The 20790-nt window shown below is 39.4% G+C and overlaps 1 protein-coding gene across 1 annotated transcript in view; it reads right to left on the bottom strand.

Annotated features, from left to right (window-relative positions):
* Window positions 1-17484, bottom strand: part of LOC131699069 (oxysterol-binding protein 2-like) — a 106070-nt gene extending 88586 nt beyond the window's left edge. The window contains 3 exon segments of the mRNA XM_058994774.1: window positions 5182-5390; window positions 17120-17308; window positions 17310-17484. Coding sequence (XP_058850757.1) covers window positions 5182-5390; window positions 17120-17308; window positions 17310-17443 — 532 coding nt within the window. The 5' untranslated portion in view covers window positions 17444-17484.
* Between the last annotated feature and the right edge of the window lie 3306 nt (window positions 17485-20790).

Raw genomic sequence — 20790 nt, 5'->3', positions numbered from 1 at the left:
CATTTGGTACTAAAGAAAGTTCTCAGTTTGCTAGCCTTCCAGTCTGTTACTGCTTTACTTTCTACACCTCAGCCCTCTGGGTCAAAGCATCTTATTGACTGAAAGCATGTCAGTCTTTAGGAGAAGCAGCCGATTGGTTACTGATAGGAAAGAAGGGCCTGAAGGGGTGGAGACAATTCTAGTCTCCGGGTGAAATGACCACAAAAGTGCAACTGAAAACAGGGCCTGCAAACAGAGATTTCTTTAACCCAGTATAGTACCAGATGAACATGATACGTTCTTTCAAAACTGCACATTTGACACCTACAGTATATAGTGAATAGATGTGTATGCGAGGGAAATGTATGGAATTAATGTGTCAGCTAAAATCACTGTAACAGTTAAGATGTTTCCAAAGCAAATGTCAAAGATATGTTAGTGTTCTATAGTAGTAGTGTAAGTACAGTGTAAAATTAATTTTCCCCATACACATACATATTTAATACACCTTGCTGAGCTGTAATTTACAGATCTATTCTAAAGGTAAAAGCAGTTTCAAATGTCAAGTTAATTGCCCTAGAGTTCATGTTATTTTTCTTTGCCATTATCCATTCAAATCATGTGATAATATGATAATATGATTCTCCAGACAAACTCCAGGCAAGCTCAGAGCTGATGATAACTCAATATTGTAACAACAGAACCTTGATCCACTCAGAATGACAGCAAATATAATAAGAAAGAAAGTAAGGGAAATGTAAAAAAGCAATTCAAAACACTGACTATACACCCTCTAATGAAAAGGCATGCCTGCTCTTCACAAAAACCATTACAAAGAACTGCTGTTGTCTATAGTAGTACTAACTGAGTAATACTGAACTCCATTCACTGTTCTGTAATAATGAGCTATGCCTTATTAATGTTAGGTGCAAAATCATGCTGCAATTACATCAGTCTCATTTTTGTCCCTTTACTCCTAAATTGCATATATTTTCACATTGCCCTTAAATCAAGAGACATTTTCAATACAAATGAATAAGGGAAAGTATGTGTATGGGAGGCTGTGTGGTCCAGTAGTTAAAGAAAAGGGCTTGTAACCAGGAGGTCCCCGGTTTAAATCCCACCTCAGCCACTAACTCATTGTGTGACCCTGAGCAAGTCACTTCACCTCCTTGTGCTCCGTCTTTCGGGTGAGACGTAGTTGTAAATTACTCTGCAGCTGATGCATAATTCACACACTCTAGTCTCTGTAAATCGCCTTGGATAAAGGCGTCTGCTAAATAAACTAATAATAATAATAATAATAAAGTAGCAGTCCAGCCCATTGTCACAGAGATATGCAGTTTGACTAGAAGTAGGAAGTGCATGCAACATGTAGCACACACTTGTGTGCAACTAGACTGTCCCCACATGATTCATTTGTGATGGAAATGGATTCCCAGACATGTATTCTGTAATATATACAAGCTGCATCTCCCTGTTGAAGTTGGTTTCAGTCACAATACAAAGTAAGATCAGACTTTTACAGAAGTATCATAGATGGTGTTTGGTTGGCAGGTGCATCTGTAGCCAAACCTGCACAAAATATTAATGCTTCACAAGAAAGTGATGATTCTATGGGAATCAGAGAAGAATTTAAACACCTTACGTATTTGCTACATGCGGTCAGGGCTGTCTATACCATGTTGACAGTGTTCTGGCAGATGTTTGTTTTGCCTCTGTTGCACATTACTGAGAACAAAAACAAAAACCAACCGAGGGGCTGGGATTGTTTCTGAATCAGAACTTGGATGCTTTCAACCATTTCCTGTGTCAAAGCGCCACCTGCTGGACAGCTACAGGAATAACAATTTAAAGTGTTACAGCACTCTGTAGTGCTCATGAGACACGCATGACTACATCTTTGCTGTATCCCGCCTTGTCTGTAAATGGCGAAATATTTCTCAACATAAACCACTGTTTTGCTGATGGTCATGAGACAAATGCTCTCTCCTCTGGTGAACGCTCCCAAATTAAAGTTAAGAAATACATTTCCAGCTCATTCATGGTTCATGATGTGCTCATAAAATATCAAAACAATCTGGATTATGTTGACTAATATAACACTGAGATACTGACAGCATGGATTACAGTAAAGGTAATGTTTCTTGTAAACACTGTAACCGTGTAATGTTGTATTTCATATTCAAAACTGGTAGCTCTGTACAGTAGTGTTGCACCTTCAGGGACCTCTTTAAAACGAGAAGAATTTTTTGATGAATAATTCAACTACACAATGATGGGGGAGCAGTGAAAATGGTGCTGGCAGTGAGATAAATATCAACTGGCTGTGTGTTTAAGAAAAACAGCATAAAACTCAACATCAAACAAACAGCAAGACAGCAGAAAATCAAAAGAAACACAAAAAAAAAAGCAAAGCAGGACATGTTTATTAAAAATAATGGCACAAGACAAAAAAAACACAATTACAATATAATAATTAATACATAAATAAATAAATAAATAAATAAATAATACCTTGCTATCAAGACCAGTCAAGGTCCAGTCAAATGTAGCCTTAAAGTAGGATTTTGAATATTAGTTTTTAAAATGTAGGCAATATATTTAATTGGTTAACACTTTATTGAAATGTTTTTTAGCTTTTTTCCAATTTACAGTTGTGGTTAGTACATAGCATATTGGTCAAGAGGCAATGTAATGGCTTAATGTATTTGGGACTGTTGATAATAACCTTAATATTGAATATTCAGACCATCACAGTGCTGTGAGTATTAGAGTGATACGCTGCCCTATCAGTACCATCACAGTGCTGTGAGTATTAGAGTGACACGCTGCCCTATCAGTACTATCGTAATGCTGGGAGTATTAGAGTGACACGCTGCCCTATCAGGACCATCACAGTGCTGTGAGTATTAGAGTGACACGCTGCCCTATCAGGACCATCGCAATGCTGTGAGTATTAGAGTGACACGCTGCCCTATCAGGACCATCACAGTGCTGTGAGTATAAGAGTGACACGCTGCCCTATCAGGACCATCACAGTGCTGTGAGTATTAGAGTGACACGCTGCCCTATCAGGACCATCGCAATGCTGGGAGTATTAGAGTGACACGCTGCCCTATCAGGACCATCACAATGCTGTGAGTATTAGAGTGACACGCTGCCCTATCAGGACCATCACAATGCTGTGAGTATTAGAGTGACACGCTGCCCTATCAGGACCATCACAGTGCTGTGAGTATTAGAGTGACACGCTGCCCTATCAGTACCATCGTAATGCTGGGAGTATTAGAGTGACACGCTGCCCTATCAGGACCATCACAGTGCTGTGAGTATTAGAGTGACACGCTGCCCTATCAGGACCATCACAATGCTGTGAGTATTAGAGTGACACGCTGCCCTATCAGGACCATCACAGTGCTGTGAGTATTAGAGTGACACGCTGCCCTATCAGTACCATCGTAATGCTGGGAGTATTAGAGTGACACGCTGCCCTATCAGTACCATCACAATGCTGTGAGTATTAGAGTGACACGCTGCCCTATCAGGACCATCACAGTGCTGTAAGTATTAGAGTGACACGCTGCCCTATCAGTACCATCGTAATGCTGGGAGTATTAGAGTGACATGCTGCCCTATCAGGACCATCACAGTGCTGTGAGTATTAGAGTGACACGCTACCTTATCAGTACCATCACAATGCTGTGAGTATTAGAGTGACACGCTGCCCTATCAGGACCATCACAGTGCTGTGAGTATTAGAGTGACACGCTGCCCTATCAGGACCATCGTAATGCTGTGAGTATTAGAGTGACACGCTGCCCTATCAGGACCATCGCAATGCTGAATCAGCCCCTGCTGGAGCTGAACTGTCCTAAAATTACCTTTTTTTTTATTACTACTCTGCTTTCTGTTGTGTGCAATCATTCACATTCAAAACAGCATGTCAGCTCTACCCAAGCAATATTAAATGTGTAATAAATGATATATTATGCAATGTCGCTGTTCTAAACTATCCCTTTCAGATACATTTTGAGGATTCCTGTGGTGGTTGCATTGTACCGTGGCGTAAGGGTTATGAGATAGGAGGTGTCAGTGTATAGACCCTGCCTTTACAGAAACAAATATGAAAGGGTTAATAAATGCTGGAGTGCATCTCACAGAGAGGTTTACAAGACTGGTAATAAAAAAAAAACAAAAAAAACAAAGCAAGCCAAAATGTCTACTTAGTCTAGAGTTTTTTTTTTTTTACACTTTATATATAAATAGGTGTCTCCTCAACTAAAATCAGTGCAATTCATAAATAACGCACCATATGAAAAGATATTACAGAACATGTTTTTTCTTTTTGGTTCAGGTTTTCAGGTTGGCGGTCATGGAGGGCAGGAAGTCATACAGTTTTGCAGACCAGGAGGACTCTGTGTTCATGTATAGAAGACAGGGCTTGTAGCCGAGGCCTTCCATACATCCAGACAGGCCAAACCAAAGTCACACAACAATGCAGCGTGAACTGTGTAACACTCTGTGTCGATTGCTAAACCCTCTCAGAAGACCACAGCCAAATACTGATGAAACAATACAAACAGCTGTCATGTAATAATGTTCTTTTTACACATGGTGTGCTGCTTAGGAATCTGTGTGCACAGAGGTAGTGATTGAGGACAGAACCCTGATCTCCAGTTCCACAAACCTGCATCTGCTGGGCTAAACTAGGAGCCTGTTATTAGACTCAGATACTAGAAAGAGTTCATTGCAATACACTGTCAACAAATCAGGAAAAACAAAAGCCTGCTGTGACAGGTTTCTAAAGGCAACGCAGCGTCGAGATTGCAGACATTGTGTTAAATTTAAAAGGAGAGCAAAGCAAGGTTCTAAAACCTGTTTCCTTTCAGTTCTAGTGGACCAAGGGGGTTTATTATTTATATAATACTAATATTTTTTGTCATTTCCACATAGGGCTGGAGTTACACAGCTCTTCTTCAGCATGCACACAACGCTGGAATGTTTTTCTCCATTACATATCGTTTATCAACCACAAACAGAGGAAACACCTCCCCAGAACGTGGTCCACCAGAGCTGAAACTTGCAAGAGGTATGGAAATAGATTTGAAAACCTTGTTTAGCACAAAATGAAGAAACTATGACTCTGTTCCCATGCTTTAATCGTTCGCTCCCATGCAGAGGCTCTGCTCTGGACTCTACCTGACTGTTCGTGCATCATTCCAATGGCTTTTGCCTTTGCTAACTCCAGGGCGGTGACCCATCTCTGCCTTTCCACCTCCGAACTTGCCTTCAGGTGGTAGGAGCGGCCCCCGCTGGTCAGCACGATGTTGCATGAGTCCTCCGTGTCGATGTGAGCCATGGCCAGGTTAATGGTGCCTCGACAAGTGTGGGCCATCTCAGCCTGCGTCCTGAACGGCAAAGAGAAGGAGCTTTAAGCCACAGAATCAATGCCGGAAGGTGAAAGAAGGTCGACATGAAAAAAATCAGTGCAGGTTAATGTGGTCCCCTTGCATGACCTGTCTGTCTGGGATTGTCAGACACAGAGCAAGCAATTTCAGCTTGCTAAAGGGAACGTCTGCAAAATGAATACAGTTCTGAAAAGTGTGCAATACATGTTATGCTCAGACAATATATTGCTCTAGTTAGACACCTGTGTCCAGTTTTGGTCACCTCACTATCCCAGCTGGGGATAATAACCTCTTCATAAAAGACTAACGTTCTGACTATGTACATTCTTTAGTAAGGTCACTCCTGTTAAGGCATTTGATTGGTCCCTTCACTTAGTAGCAAGGTTTCACTTGAAGTGGGAACTATTATCATCTAAGGGATACCAAGATGTTTAATAAACAATGGGGTATGATTGGGGATTATAAATGTTCCACCCCAGTCACTGCTAGAAAATTTAGAACATTTTAGGGGTAGCACAGCTCTTGTTCATTAAAATAATTTGCATGTATCTGAAGAGCAGACAATTTCTATCTAAGGATAATATTGCTATTTGGTAAAGAAGTGAGCAAGACAGGAAAAACATGCTGCAAGCAACACAAACCAGCAGGGAAATCATTTCCCCAAACCCATACAATGATATATATAAAAAAAAAAGGTAATTAGTTATATAAACTTTAAAAACCTGCCCCTTTGACATGAAGAATATTTTTAATACTTTTTTAATACTTTGTAAACTCTCAGCGATAACAAGCCCTTTCGTATGAATGAAGCTCCGGATACATTTCCTGTCTCTTTTCATCGAGTCTTGTTTGACATGAGATTAGCATTGCATTCCATTAGCAGTTTACAGGATCATTATTATTATTATTATTATTATTATTATTATTATTATTATTATTTATTTCTTAGCAGACGCCCTTATCCAGGGCGACTTACAATCGTAAGCAAATACATTTCAAGTGTTACAATACAAGTAATACAATAAGAGCAAGAAATACAATAACTTTTGTTCAAGCAAAGTAAGTAAGTGTGACAAACCACAATTCAATAATACAGCAGATAATAGTGATAGTTACATCAGGGTATGATTAAATAGTGATAGTTACATCAGGATGTGATTAAATACAAAGTACTACAGGTTAAACACTTGGCAGATTACAGTATTCTGAAGTACACAATTAAATGCAGTAAAATAGGGGCAGATAAGAGCAAAATAAAGCACATTTACATGAAGGGTGATAGTGTCCCAGGATACAAACAGAGGAGTTCTACAGGTGCTCTTTGAAGAGGTGAGTCTTAAGTAGGCGCCGGAATGTGGTCAGGGACTGGGCAGTCCTGACATCTGTAGGAAGGTAATTCCACCACTGCGGAGCAAGGGTGGAGAAGGAGCGGGCTCTGGAGGCAGGGGAGCGTAGCGGAGGTAGAGCTAGTCTTCTAGTGCAGGCGGAGCGGAGAGGTCGAGTGGGGGTGTAGGGAGAGATGAGGGTCTGGAGGTAGCTGGGTGCAGTCTGGTCAAGGCATCTGTAGGCTAGTACAAGAGTCTTGAACTGGATGCGAGCGGTGATCGGGAGCCAGTGGAGCGAGCGGAGTAGTGGAGTAGCGTGGGCGAAGTGAGGCAGAGAGAACACCAGGCGGGCAGCAGAGTTCTGGATGAGCTGGAGCGGACGGGTGGCGGACGCAGGGAGACCAGCCAGGAGGGATACAGCAAGCTCAATGTCATGACAATCAGATGAGCATTTCTAATACACATATAAAACGGATCCAAGAATGCCCACACCAACTTGAACCACAACTGGATGACTGCAGTTCTCGACATATAAACTGTAGGTATGGCATACCTACTAATGGATGGATGGATGAACCAACAAAGGCTCACCATAGATCCAAAAACCCTAAAGAATATTTGATCAGGAACGTCCAAGTTTCATCACAATTGGATGAGCGTTTTTCAAGACACAGCTAAATAAAATGCCTCCTTTCTCTGGGGATCTGTAAAAAAGTGCTTGGGAAACATGGAAATATTGCAAGCTCTTTGTGAACTTCACATGACCTTCTTTAGAAAAATGTACAATTAAGCAAGCTGTTTACCAGTAGAATTAATGTAAAACACAAAATATTTGAACTCTAAACAGAAATGCTATTCCACTCTGAAGGTGAACCGGTCTTCATGACGCAGATATGGCAGAAATGGGAAATAAACTGTTTACTGAAACAAGGGCAGTGTTACTCAGCTTTTATTAAAATGGCATTGTTGGCTGCACAGTGGAGAACAAGGAGCTAAGTGTTTCTGGTAACAAACAAACAAGCCTGTGTGTGCTGGACAAACACTCGGGAGACCGGTGATCCAAACACAGGAATTTATAGAAAATAGGTTTGTTCTACTAATGCAGTGGGGTTTTTTTCAACAGTGCACACACAAAATAGTTTTCACGTTAAAGTAACATTATTCAGCAGGTTTCATTCGACTTTATGAAGCAAATTTAGTCAATGCTATAGGCAGATGCAAAACTTTTGGCCATCGCTCACTTCTGATTCCAATTTTACTCATCACTCAAGGTTATTACAGAGCATGATGTACTGCTGGCTCTAAAAGATGTGTTTGCTAATGACCCCTCGACAGCATTCAGATGTACAGCTGGTCTAGGAATGACAGGGCACTTTAAACATTGATTCCTACCCGCTACTGAGAAGGGACAATCACTTTAAGTAGGTGACTGCAGCTGAATAACAGTTAAAGCATTTCTGTAAGCTGCCCTCATCCTTAAATGAGCTTGAAAGGTACTGTCATTATTAGACCAAAGCCTTCAGGCACCACAGTGATCACACGCAAGAAGGGAAAAATAGAAACGCAGACTCCGATAAAAGGCAAAGGAGCCCCTCGTGAAGGGCAGTGTGTCTTACACGCTGAGAAACATGTGTAGTGCTTGGAAATGCCTGATATATGGCTTGCAGTACATAGCACTGTGTGGTCCCATACTGGCAGAGCAATGGCACAAGTAGGTTAAAATTAAGAAATACCTAATATAAGCAGGCAGATGGCCTTCAAGCTTGGTTTTACACAGTCGATATATTTTCATTTATTGATACAAAATCTAGTTTTGTACACTTGAAATCTTAACAGAAATTTGACTATAAGGACTTATTCTATGTATTATTCTATGACTTATTATATGTATAATAAAAAGGCTAAATACTAGGCAATTGTCCCAATTATCACGAATATATATATATATACACACACACACACACACACACACACACTGCTGTTCAAGAGTCTTAGACATGTTGCATTTTTCTACTCGGATGCATTATGAGCATCAACCATTTACTCAAAGCCTCCACTAGTGTTTTCTACTATTATAACAACCTTGACTTGCAAAAAGAAGGTAAAACACTGAGTGAAACAGCTCGCATCACTCGATTTTCAAGGTGTGGTATCCGAAGCATAATCAACAAGTACAGAGAAACATCATCTGTAATTGACAAACCCAGGACTGGAAGACCCAAAAAGCTGTCTAACATGGATGAGCAATACTTGAAGATAATATCCTTAAGGAACAGAAAGCGTTGAATTGACAAAAGAACTGGCAGAAGGCACCGGTGTTGTCCATCCATCAACAGTCCAAAGCACGTATGACCATTGTTCCATAGTGCAATTTCTGTGTTCTTGTGCATATTTTAGCCTTTTAGTCTTGTTCCCCTTTCTTAACAGATGTATTCTTACTGCAACACATCCTTTAAGTCCTGATTTCAAGAGTGATCTTCGTACTGTTGATTTGATGGACAACGACACCTGTGCCTTCTGCCAGTTCTGTTGTCAATTCAACGCTTGTCTTCTTTCTATTCCTTAAGGATATTATCTTCAAGTATTGATCATCCTTGCGAGCTATTTCACTCAATGTTTTTCCTTCTTTATGCAAGTCAAGGTTTTTATAATAGTAGAAACCACTAGTGGAGGCTTTGAGTAAATGGTTGATGCTCATAATGCATCAGAGTAGAAAAATGCAACATGTCTAAGACTTGGTGTTTTTTCTATTATTATTATTTGCAGCAAACATACAATTATAAATGCAGGTTTACATGGAACTGTTTCTTAACTCTAAACAAACACATTTCTGCTGTAATCTTGAGATACTGTAGATCAGACCCATACCAAGTTGTTCTTTAAAACCAAGTGTAAAAGGTTAAAAGTTAGTGCTGTATCCCTACCCAAATCCTTCGTCTGGAATATAGACATGGTCCAGTTTAAGAAGTAAAGGTGTTTGCACTAAGATATCAGGCACATGGTTTAATCTATGTAAAGCACCAGCTAGTTTCTGTACAACTCACCACGCCTTGTCTATCATTAAACTGTAACCAAGCCCAGTAGTATTAGAGGTAGACACTGGGGTTTTTCAGTTGGAAATGTCCCTCAATCTATTCCGGATCTCCATTTCCTAACCGGTTTTCATTTTTTTTATGTTAAAGCTGGGTTTATATTCAGTGACTTTTATTTTCGCGCCTCGCAATCTTTGCAAATAACTTCCCGGTTTTCTGGGTAAATATCACAGGTAATTTTGGGGGACGGATGGCAAAGCAACACGTCTGTTTCTATTGGCTGTGAATTCTAACTCTGTGAAGCTGTCAAAATGAACCTGCTTCAGCACTACAACACATTAAACAGGCAGCCCCAAACTGCACTTCAAATAATTCACTACTAATGCAGAAATGTATCTACCAAATGTAAAGTAATGGATTATACGGCAGGTACAAGTCACTTTTATTTGTACTTTGCATCCATTTTTAATGTGAACAGTGCACAACATGTTAAATATGGCGTTCACATTGGAGGTCATATAATCCGTTACTTTACAATACACTCCCTCTAGTAAGGGAATGCCCTCAGGTTTTAGTGTTGGAAAACGACTATTACTTTGCTCCGCAGATGGTTCGGATTTGATTAGTTGCTTTTCTATTTCTGCAATCTCTGCCACATTTTCATCGGAAAAGCTGCTGTCCAGTTAAAACAAAGGTCGAAGTGTTTTATTTTTAAATTCTATGCACGGGATGACATTATACACTGCAATGTTTGTTCTGATTGGCTGGTTTCTCATATGTGCTGTATAATGGACGGAAATGCACTGCAGTTTTCAAGCACTGAGCCTTCGCTGTGCTGCATAATGATTGGCTTGTGTTAGGGCCGGCCCCAGGGTTATGCAGTGCACTGACACTGAATCCTCCTCTAACAGCTGCTTGCTTCGAGTGGGCTACACACACTAATGGCTCAGCAGATTTGAGAATTTAATTACTCTCCAACACACAGCATGCCATGTTAGAAAAACTTACCAGAAGACAAAGGTTCTTTTTCATCCCTTGAAGTGAACATTTTAGAAGTAGGTTTGTAGGTTGGTAGACAAATATGTAGGTATTAAGAGTACTGATTATTATTATTATTGCCATGGCTTTTATTTTGCAAGCCTCTATTAAAAATGTATTTATTGATTTATTGTCCTGGTGAACTTTTTTGTCATCACATACAGTACTGTGCAAAAGTTTTAGGCAGGTGTGAAAAAATGCTGTAAAGTAAGAATGCTTTCAAAAATAGACATGTTAATAGTTTATATTTATCAATTAACAAAATGCAAAGTGAGTGAACAGAAGAAAAATCTACATCAAATCAATATTTGGTGTGACCACCCTTTGCCTTCAAAACAGCATCAATTCTTCCTCGGCTCACCATGCACCAGCGACCCCTGTAGTCTGGCTGGGTGCCTGCGGGCTTGCCTGTAAGCTGCCCAGAGCTGCGTTGTCCTAAAACGCTATAGCTCCGAGGTGGCTGCATGGTGAGTCCGCAGTGTGAAAAGAAGCGGTCGGCTGACAGCACATGCCTTGGAGGGCAGCGGGTGTTCATTTTCACCGCTCCAGAGTCAGCGCAGGGGTGGTAGCGGTCGGTGAGCCGCGCTTAAATAATAATTGGATATTCTAAATTGGGAGAAAATAATAATAAAAAATAGGCGACTACTAAATATTATAGATATATATAAGAACATCTGAAGCTGCTTACTATTTAACGCAACATAAAAATGGTATAAATATAATCACGAATCGGGTGATCATTATTATCGAGATTCTTCTCCAAGTCCTTCAATTAACCTTCGATTTGTTTCTTGCTAGTTTTTGTAGCTGTTATCATTCATTTGACTTGCAGAATCGGTGCAGACTGCACACTAAAGTTAACAGGGGCGCAGTTGTTGTCTAAGACAGCCATTGTCACAACAGGCTTTAAAACACTATCATCAGCAGACGCGCACAGAAAGCCTCCTTCAAACGCATTCCTGCAAGAAGCTGTAATCTGTTCATACTGGGCTCTGTAACATAGACTATGGTAGCTTGTTTCAAATATACACCCTGTCTCAATTCTCTGGAGCATGGACACAGCAGCAGGTAGCATTCTCTACATGCATGCACTTTTCCAAAGAGACTTGGATATTACATTCACTTGTTGGGTCCAATGTAAAGTTTTGTTTCCCATAGTTTTCCAATTATAAGCAGAGTTTGTCATATCCCTTATCAAGGTTTGGGTATTGAGAACATATTACAGTGTTAGTTTCACAAGCATGCTGTACTATTATTCCACATGCTGAGTTTCATCATACTTGGCAATGCAAGATTACACTGTACTGCAGTTGTGGGATAGTCTCCAACAGCTCAGCTGATCAAATGTCAATGTATTGTGAAGGAAGCAGCTGTTGGCATGTTGTGGCGGAGTGTCCGGCCCCTATGTATTTATTTATTATTATTTGTATTTGTTTGCGGCGCGGATAAAAGCGCTGCGTCTTTTGTTATTGTTTTTTATATTTATATTTAAAAACCCCGTGAGGATGCATGACTGATCAGCTACTGATTATTTAACTAGCTGACAGTCATGCATCCTTACCAAACGCGTGCAGACTGTGGCCGAGGGGTAATAAGATAATTAACAGCTAGTTAACCCCTCGGCCAGAGTATAAGAACCTGCAGCTGTCCGTACTGCAGGGTGGAGTGTACAGAGGAGAGTGCGGAGAGAGAGAGAGAGAGAGAGAGAGAGTGAGGAGAAATAACGGCATTTAAAAAAATGACTGCTAAACAGTATTTGTTTATTCGTTTGGCCCTTGTGCCTTTTTTTTGTTTATTTATTCATTAAAAACGCTGAGTGCAGTAGCATTCAGCTTCACCCGACCATCCACTGTTTTGGTTTCAGTTACTTCCTGGTCCGTGACGTCACCACACCTCACCACTGCGAGCCATCTTGCCACACATGTTAACATGCAAAGTTTCATAAAATAAAATGAAACAGCTACAACGGAAGTTGTTTCACCTTTAATGAAATTATCAACTTGTCCATTGCCACCTTCTTATTTTTTCAATGGGAATCAAATCATATTTTTGCACTTTTTGAGGAATTTTCCCCCACTTTCCTAATGTGAACGTCATTTTTAAATAATGTCTGTGATAAATGTTTAAAAAAAAGATGATATTGTTAAAGAAGGCGCTCAAATAAAATGCATGCTGGGAAAAAATACAGAAGTGTGCCGAAGTAAGATTCAATACACGAAGAAGAAACAGAAATGCGGTAAGTTCAGTTAAACATACCTTATGGTAGTTTGGTTAAAGGTGAAACTACTTCCATGGTAAATATTTCATTTTTAGCCATCATTTGCCATCCCCAAGTTATAGACCCTTGTCCTTTGGGAAGTTTCTATTCAAACCAATCAGGTCTGTACTCATGCAAAAGTAGAATGTCCATACCAAGTTTCATCACAGGGAGCAGTTCCTAAGACAAAGCATACAAGTGTGACATGCCTCCACTAGCTGTCTCCCTGAACCCATGCAGGGCCTAAGACCAGCAGCCAATGGCCACAGGGCATGCCCATGTTCCTTCATCCTCCTTAGTTCCTGTAATAATTTAAACTGGTGTTTCATACTAGGTCTAATAGAGAAGACATGGTTGCTTTGCTGTAACACCAATTTAAATATATAGAAGGGTGAGGAATTCCTGATAAGTTGCACAGTTTCCAGAAACACTATGCTTTTGCTCAGACAGTGCAATTGTGCTATTGTTGTAAACTAGAACAGCGTTCTTGAAAGTAAAGCAGCACAGAATATAAACTTAGCACTGCACGTTGGTTACCTTCTAGCTTTATAGTAGTGTTCCTATTGCACAGAAGCAAAAGTTTAGTAATCGGAATCCCAATAGATTTGGTCGTCAGCAGAATTAAAATGTACCTGGAATTCTCATGGCCACAAATCTCCAGGAAACATAAATCCATAGATCTGACATGGGGAAGAACAAAATATCACATTCACAGCCATGCTTTCAAAATAACACACATTATTGTCCATTCATTGTCTCTTTGGTTTAAAAGAAGAATGTCAAGTTAAATATATAAAATGCATTATATAAACATTGAAAAAAAAATATATATTGTTTTACACTGGTCCAGAACACAATACTACCAAGTCATAGCAATACATACAATGGGTTGGATTCTGTAAATATAAAATCAGAGCACCTGATATATAACCATGACCTACATCCACCATGTGTACATGTGGCCTTGAAGAGACTCCAGCGAAGAGCTACCAGACTAACCTCAGGGCTTAAGGAATGAGCTATGAAGATATGTTGGAGGAAATTAATCTACTTCTCCGAGAACAAAGAAGAATTAGGGGGGGACTTGATTGAAGTCTTTAAAAACTAAAAAGGAGTTGACAAAGTTAACCAATACTTCAAGCGCAAAAAACCTGGATCCGAGGACACCGTTGGAAATGAATTTGAAACTTAGGACAGAGGGTAGGAGACAGCTCTTCACACAGAGTGGTGGTATGGAAGGGGTTACCTAGTCATGTTGTTGATGCTGAACCAATGGGATCTTTACTTGACACAGTTTTGGGCCAAATGGTCTCTAGTTTATCAGTTTTGTTATGTTATTAAATTATAAAATTTTTAACAAGCGAACAACCTCATTAAAGCTATCAAGATATTTAGTGAGCAAGCTGACTAAGTGGGATAAAATAAATGTCCAAACCTCAAGTACTAGAACCCTGCAGGACTGGAGAATATCTTTTTGAATAACTGTGCTGTACATTGCACCCTATTTGGCATCTGCACTGGTTGGCATTGGCAGGAAAGAAGGCATTGAAAGCCAAAAACAGAGCAGGTGTAAAACGCTGGGTCCTTAAACAGTTTCAAGTCTGCCACAGCAGTCTGGCAGGAGGGTTTGGAACAAGCTAACTATGCATCATCAGGAGCTGTTACTGTCGCATATACATGCTTAGATACTGCAAGTCTCGTTGTAGCAGCTCCAGCACTGCAATGATTAGGGGCAGCTTAAGGAAACAAAGCCAGACTAAATAATGCAGTCACCTTTTTACTAAATCACTGTAATCTTTAATACTATATTAAAACCGCTTAACGCTGCAAATTGTAAATTAATGAGGTGTTAGCATTTTAAAGGAAGGTGATCCGAAGTGGACTGCCAGTAGCTCAAATAATCAGAATAAAAAGTGATGTCGAAACTATACTGTTTCATTCAGTTCTCCTATTAGCTGTCAAATCATACAAATGTGTTGCATGTGCAAGATCTAGAAAATATTTCAATTTCAAAACTCCGATCCCCTATACCAGGTTAGAGAAAGCTCGGTTTGCATGCCTGGAAAGAGAAATGATCTTTCAACGCCTTCTTTCCTGCCACTGCCAGCCAGCTGCTGCTCCTAATAACCCCCTGAAGACAATGATGGGGTGACCTAGTGAGAGACAGACAATATGAAAGCAAGGCATACAAACTGGGAGCTGACTTTAGACCAGATACAGTATCCATGTTGCAAGTAAACCTATTTACTTCTAAAACACATGCATCTTTTAAAACAGTCAGTTTAAAGTAACAGACTACATTTTTGTTAAAAGTCAGCATCGATGCCCTCTGCAATAAGCGGTAAATTAAGAAATGTTGAGATTAAGACAATGTCAGAAAAAACATACCCATATTCTTCATACATAGATTTTGTAAGTAAGTGCGTGCACCACGTTTTTAAATATCACCTACATACCTACCCAACTTTAGAAACCGGTCTTTCTGTTTTGCAATACAAAGATTAATGTGTCTTTAACCTCCTACTGCTGCAAGTAATAGCAGGCACAGGATGGCAAAGTGGCAAGCAAGTTTAAGACACTGAGCTTGTTGCAAAAAACTACTTAGGTGGGCATGTACACAGAACGGATGAATGAAGTAAACAAGACACCGATGAAATCCCACGTAAACATTAGCCATACGTTGCAACCCTAAAGGTTAAGTACAGTAGCTTCCAGTGTTATTTGAATTTCTTTTGTTACATCTCCCTTATGTTTGCAATTATTCTGAGTTCAGTTGCTCCCATACTAAGTTATAATCACTTTTATCTAAATCTGCCTTTACCTGGCTTTGAGCCTATCTGGAGTGTTCTAAATGCAGGGACTCATTCCATATCAATCATGTGACAACGTGAGACCCAACGATTGTAATAACTCAATATTGGGGCAACAGGACCCAGAGAATGACTGCAAACAGCATACAATAGTAATGGGGCATATATAAAGAAGCAATTCAAATGCCATCTGAAGTTACTCACTCTGTCATTATCAGTAACTGGGTGATGGCTTGGTAAGAAGTCCTGTCAAACGTATTGACACACATAGGAACAGACACTTATGGGTTAACAGACTGTGGAAGTCTGCTTTCCACTTGCCAGTTTCAGACTGTTAAATGGCCCTGACCCGAGGAGACAAGGCATCTAATGCAATAACATTAGAGAATAATAACCATGAGGAAAAAAAGATCAATCACAGGGGGTGCTTCAGTTCTACTGCGTATGAACAGGAATTTTGAACATCCTGGTACAAAGCACAATTCTTTATTCTTGTATCAAGGTTGTCTGCTCTCCTTGAACAAAATACTGCACGAACTGGTCAAAATGCATTGAAAAATATTTCTCTGAACCCCCTTCTAATCACCGAGTCACGTGATTAAATGATCCTCTCCTGATTCTAGCAAACAGGGAAACGTGTACAAGCAAAGAACAGTTCCTTGTATAATGATTTAGATTTTTAAGTTATGTTCCTATAAAACTATTATTTCTGTCAAATAATTTCCTAATTAGCTGAGGCCTGAAAACTCCTGGAGTGTACAGTATAGTAGTAAGGCAAGACCTATGGGCTAGTCTCAGATATTTCAACCCCAAGTCAAACTGTTTAACATAGTGTGATAATATATTTACTATAGCCACCTTTCTTATTGGTAGCCAAGCACAAACAAGTTCTTTTCCACCATATTTAAAATTGAACTGTGAGATATATGCAGCTCTCATTATATATATCCTATCATTTTAATTCGCTGTACTGTACAAAGTTGGTCGTTCTATTTCAAAACACAGGGAACACTACACTCATTGCCAGGTGCTTCTCTCCATTAATCAATGACAGCTTTTATAAATGACGCCAAAAAAATTCTTCAGACCTTTTAACAAATTGCGGTTTACATAAACAATAGTATTTCATAAAAGACTCCTAAGTAACTTTTTGCCCATCACTTAGTACGACATAGAATAACGCACTACTGTAAACTGCTTCCAACAACTGACATAACGACATGTTTTGTAAACATCTTTGCACAACGCGTACACACTCCTCAATTACCTGTAATATGATAGCAGGCCGTTGCTTAGAACGAACCATCGGCGCTGGTAACCCTTTATGTAGTTTGTCCATTTAAAAAGCCAGCCTTTGTAAGTGTCAGATCCCGGGGCTGGGGCCCCTGCTGGTGCAGTTGGTGCCGTACTAGAAGCGACGCTTTTAACCGGGTCGCTCATCCTCCTGTCTGACAGACTGGGGCTTGCACGATAAACAGGGCACCGCGGTGAGGACTGACACTATCCCGCCGAAGCCGCTGCAGGGAGCGGCCGCTTTCCCATAGACTAATCGCCGAGGACCGTGAAGATGGGAGGAGGGTCCCTGATACATAACAACGCGCCCCCTTCACATGACGGTGAATGCGTGAAATAGTACAGTTGAACTAAAAAAAAAAATCACCGTCATGTGACTTAGCAAAACTGCACCTCACACGTGATTCTAATTGAGAGACGGTCCGGGGATAAAATTGGGATAGAATTGTCATGTAATTATTATTTTTAAAATAGAGAATTAGCATGATGTACCAAAAAAAATAAACGTTTGTGTTTTCTAACTTGTTTTTCATCGGGGTATGAAACCTCAGCCATTAGTTATACAATGCGTAGAAAAGGCAAGTGTAAAATGAAAACAGCTGCTGAGTTTGCTTTAGTTTATCAGGGGTTGGACAAAAAAATAGAAACAGCTGCCATAACACTGTCAATAAGAAGACATTAATTCTGCTGTGTTAACGCTTACATGCATTCAGCCCTGTACATGGCTGTGCTATCGTGTCAAAAAATCATGTGCTTTCAATAAGTGATATTATACTATGCTGATTCATTTCACTGAGTCTCGAGTCTAGAGATATTAGGAACAGAACACATTTTATACTTTCACTAAAATGCATCTGATTGATTTGTATATTTTATTTCAATATTATTATTATTATTATTATATGTTTATTTAGCAGACGTCTTTATCCAAGGCGAATTCATGCAAATGCATGCAGATTATTAACCGTAGTCTGGATGGGATTTTTTTTTTCATATTAAAATAACCACACAAATAAACTCAGAATATTGATCGTATGAAACCAAACAGCTTTTATCAAGCAGGCTCTGACTCATAAACATACCGTATGTACACTCATTTACAGCATATGCTTTGTGTAGAATGGCAGATTCCATTCACAATTGAAATGCCAGATAACATTAAAGTCCTGCCGATGTTAAAAAGCAATACTATGAGAACTGTATAAATTAACTTTATAAAGAGGAGGGAAATAATGTAGTCTCATTATACAGTAGTGTGGAAATGTATAAGAACACCTCAAGGTTTCTCATTTATTGAGCTTTGCACACAAATGTCTTGACTTACTACAAAAAATAATTTTTGCAAACTCAAACTAATTCAAAACTAAAACTATGTCTGAAAGTGTCCCTAATGCTAATATTCAGTAAGGCCCCCTTAGAAAGCATCAATAACAGCTTGGCATCTAAGTTGTATCTACAGACTTATTTCTAAAAAATGTAAAATCTCAATAAAAGAGTATTTCTTTTGTGCAGATGGTACTTTTGTCAAGCATGCTACAAACTACAGAAGCAATGGGGTGTTTGAACACCTTTGCACATTGGTGTATTTGTATTACAACACAAATAAAAGGATTCTACACCTTGTCTACAATTCTGGTTTCTATTTTCTATATACTGGTCTATGGGTGAATTCCCATGATCCATCTAACTTGTTCTGCTTGATCAGATCAGCTAAACTAATTAATTGGATCTTCTGATTAGTACGCTGCAATTGGGACTCACTTTGTTTAGTTCATTGGGGCTCTCTATTCCTGAAGTTAGCCGGCTCGTATGGAGTAAACCACTGGTACTCTGCGATTGACATAAATGTGTACTACCAACTCTAATAATAGTAATGTTTTATAAAGACATTATTAAAGGCTATGGTTGCAGGGCTATATTCACTACTGTGCTAAGTTTGCACAGATGTTACAAAACTAGAAAGAAACAACCAAGATGAATGTACAGCAGGACCTCTTAAATCACCCCTGGAGTTATTGATTTGCAACATTTTGTTTTTCTTTGGCCCATTTAAATTATGTGGTACAGCGTATTGTATTCAGATAAATCCAGCTGTGTTAAGATACAGTAGCAATTCTCACCTGCAGTACCATTTTTTTACCAAAAGATGGCATCAAACTACTGTTTGTAGGAGAGATATCGAATCAAAGCATTACGCAGGAACAGAAACAGGCCAGTAAGATAAACAACTTTCTTTAAGTTAGTATGTTACCATATATATATATATATATATATATATATATATATATATATATATATATATATATAAAAGACACTTTGGATAGCCTAAATTATTTGTAGGCAACTACTGAAGAGCGTCTCCTGAACTCATAGTCAAAGCACATTAAAAAGACTTACCAAAACCAAAGACATATATTTATTTGCGTGATTCCAATAAGAACCACGCAGAATGATTACAAAAATGTTCTTTAAAAAATGCCATTTGAAGCTACTATGTTTCTAAGGGTCTTGGAGTTCTTCCTCCGTCTCTTTTTCCTCCCTCTCGGTAGTCAATGATTCCAGTTACCCGGCCTTGCATCACCTCAGACCGCTGTCAGAGGCGTCACGTCAATTGAGGATGGCTTCCCCTGGCCCTGAGATTCTGCGCCACTTTGTGTAATAATAATTCATCAGTCAATAAAATAATTTCTTCATGAAAATCTTTGCCTCGATTCTTGAATGTAGTGTGATCGCCAGACATTGATGATGATGTTAAAATGTATCTTGCACATTATTTTAATTAAAATCCTGAAATATGCTATACACATCTTTAGAGAATTTATGTAACACCGTTCTTCATCCAGATCGTATTGTTATAAAAATGTCTAAAACATTTGCTCAAAGTCTGATTGATATGGATGGAGTACAATACACGTCTAATGTCACCTGAAGGTCAGTGAGCGACCCCTAATCCAACCACCAGTCCTGCAGGGATCTGCTAAAGCTTACCAGGCACCTGGCCAGTAGGGTCCATTGAGGTGCCTTTTTCTCCCCAATAGGAGCACCAGAGCAGATTGAATCACTCACCATGCACACCACGCGGCCATGCCTTTACCAGGTAAGCAGCTTGATGAACCAACCATTGTTATTTTTGTCTCAGCCAGTACCTGTTCATATAGTAAACATGGGCTTAAATGTTTTTATAAAAAATGTATAAAAACTATTTTAAAACACGTCAGATGTGCAAAGCAATGACATCTTTGGCATTGCACACAGAACAGGATATTCAGGCAGAACAAGGAGGGAGGATAAACAAAAACTGAAAGGAACAACTCAGAAAGCGTTCTTAATCCTGTGCTATATAAATTGTTGCACTTTTATAGCTTTTATGATTGGCGTATATAAATGCAGCAAGGTACTTTAGTATTGCGTGAAATATGTATTCTACTTCATACCATAGCAAAATATGAGTCAGGCATTCCACTATTCAAAAGGGCTCAAGTCAATTGACTGCACTTACCTTGTCTAGTCAAGTGAAATTGATTTATTAGGTACCATGTTGTGCAGCAACTAATCAACTGTGGCCAAGTCTGTAGCCCACAAGCTATCATTAGTCACCTCAATCCTTCTGAATGACAATAGTGCAAGATCATTATGAAGATTAGT

The sequence above is a fragment of the Acipenser ruthenus genome, chromosome 21, assembly GCF_902713425.1.
Source record: "Acipenser ruthenus chromosome 21, fAciRut3.2 maternal haplotype, whole genome shotgun sequence".
Taxonomy (NCBI): domain Eukaryota; kingdom Metazoa; phylum Chordata; class Actinopteri; order Acipenseriformes; family Acipenseridae; genus Acipenser; species Acipenser ruthenus.
The sequence above is the reverse complement of the archived record's forward strand: the minus strand, read 5'-3'. Positions and strand labels throughout refer to the sequence as shown.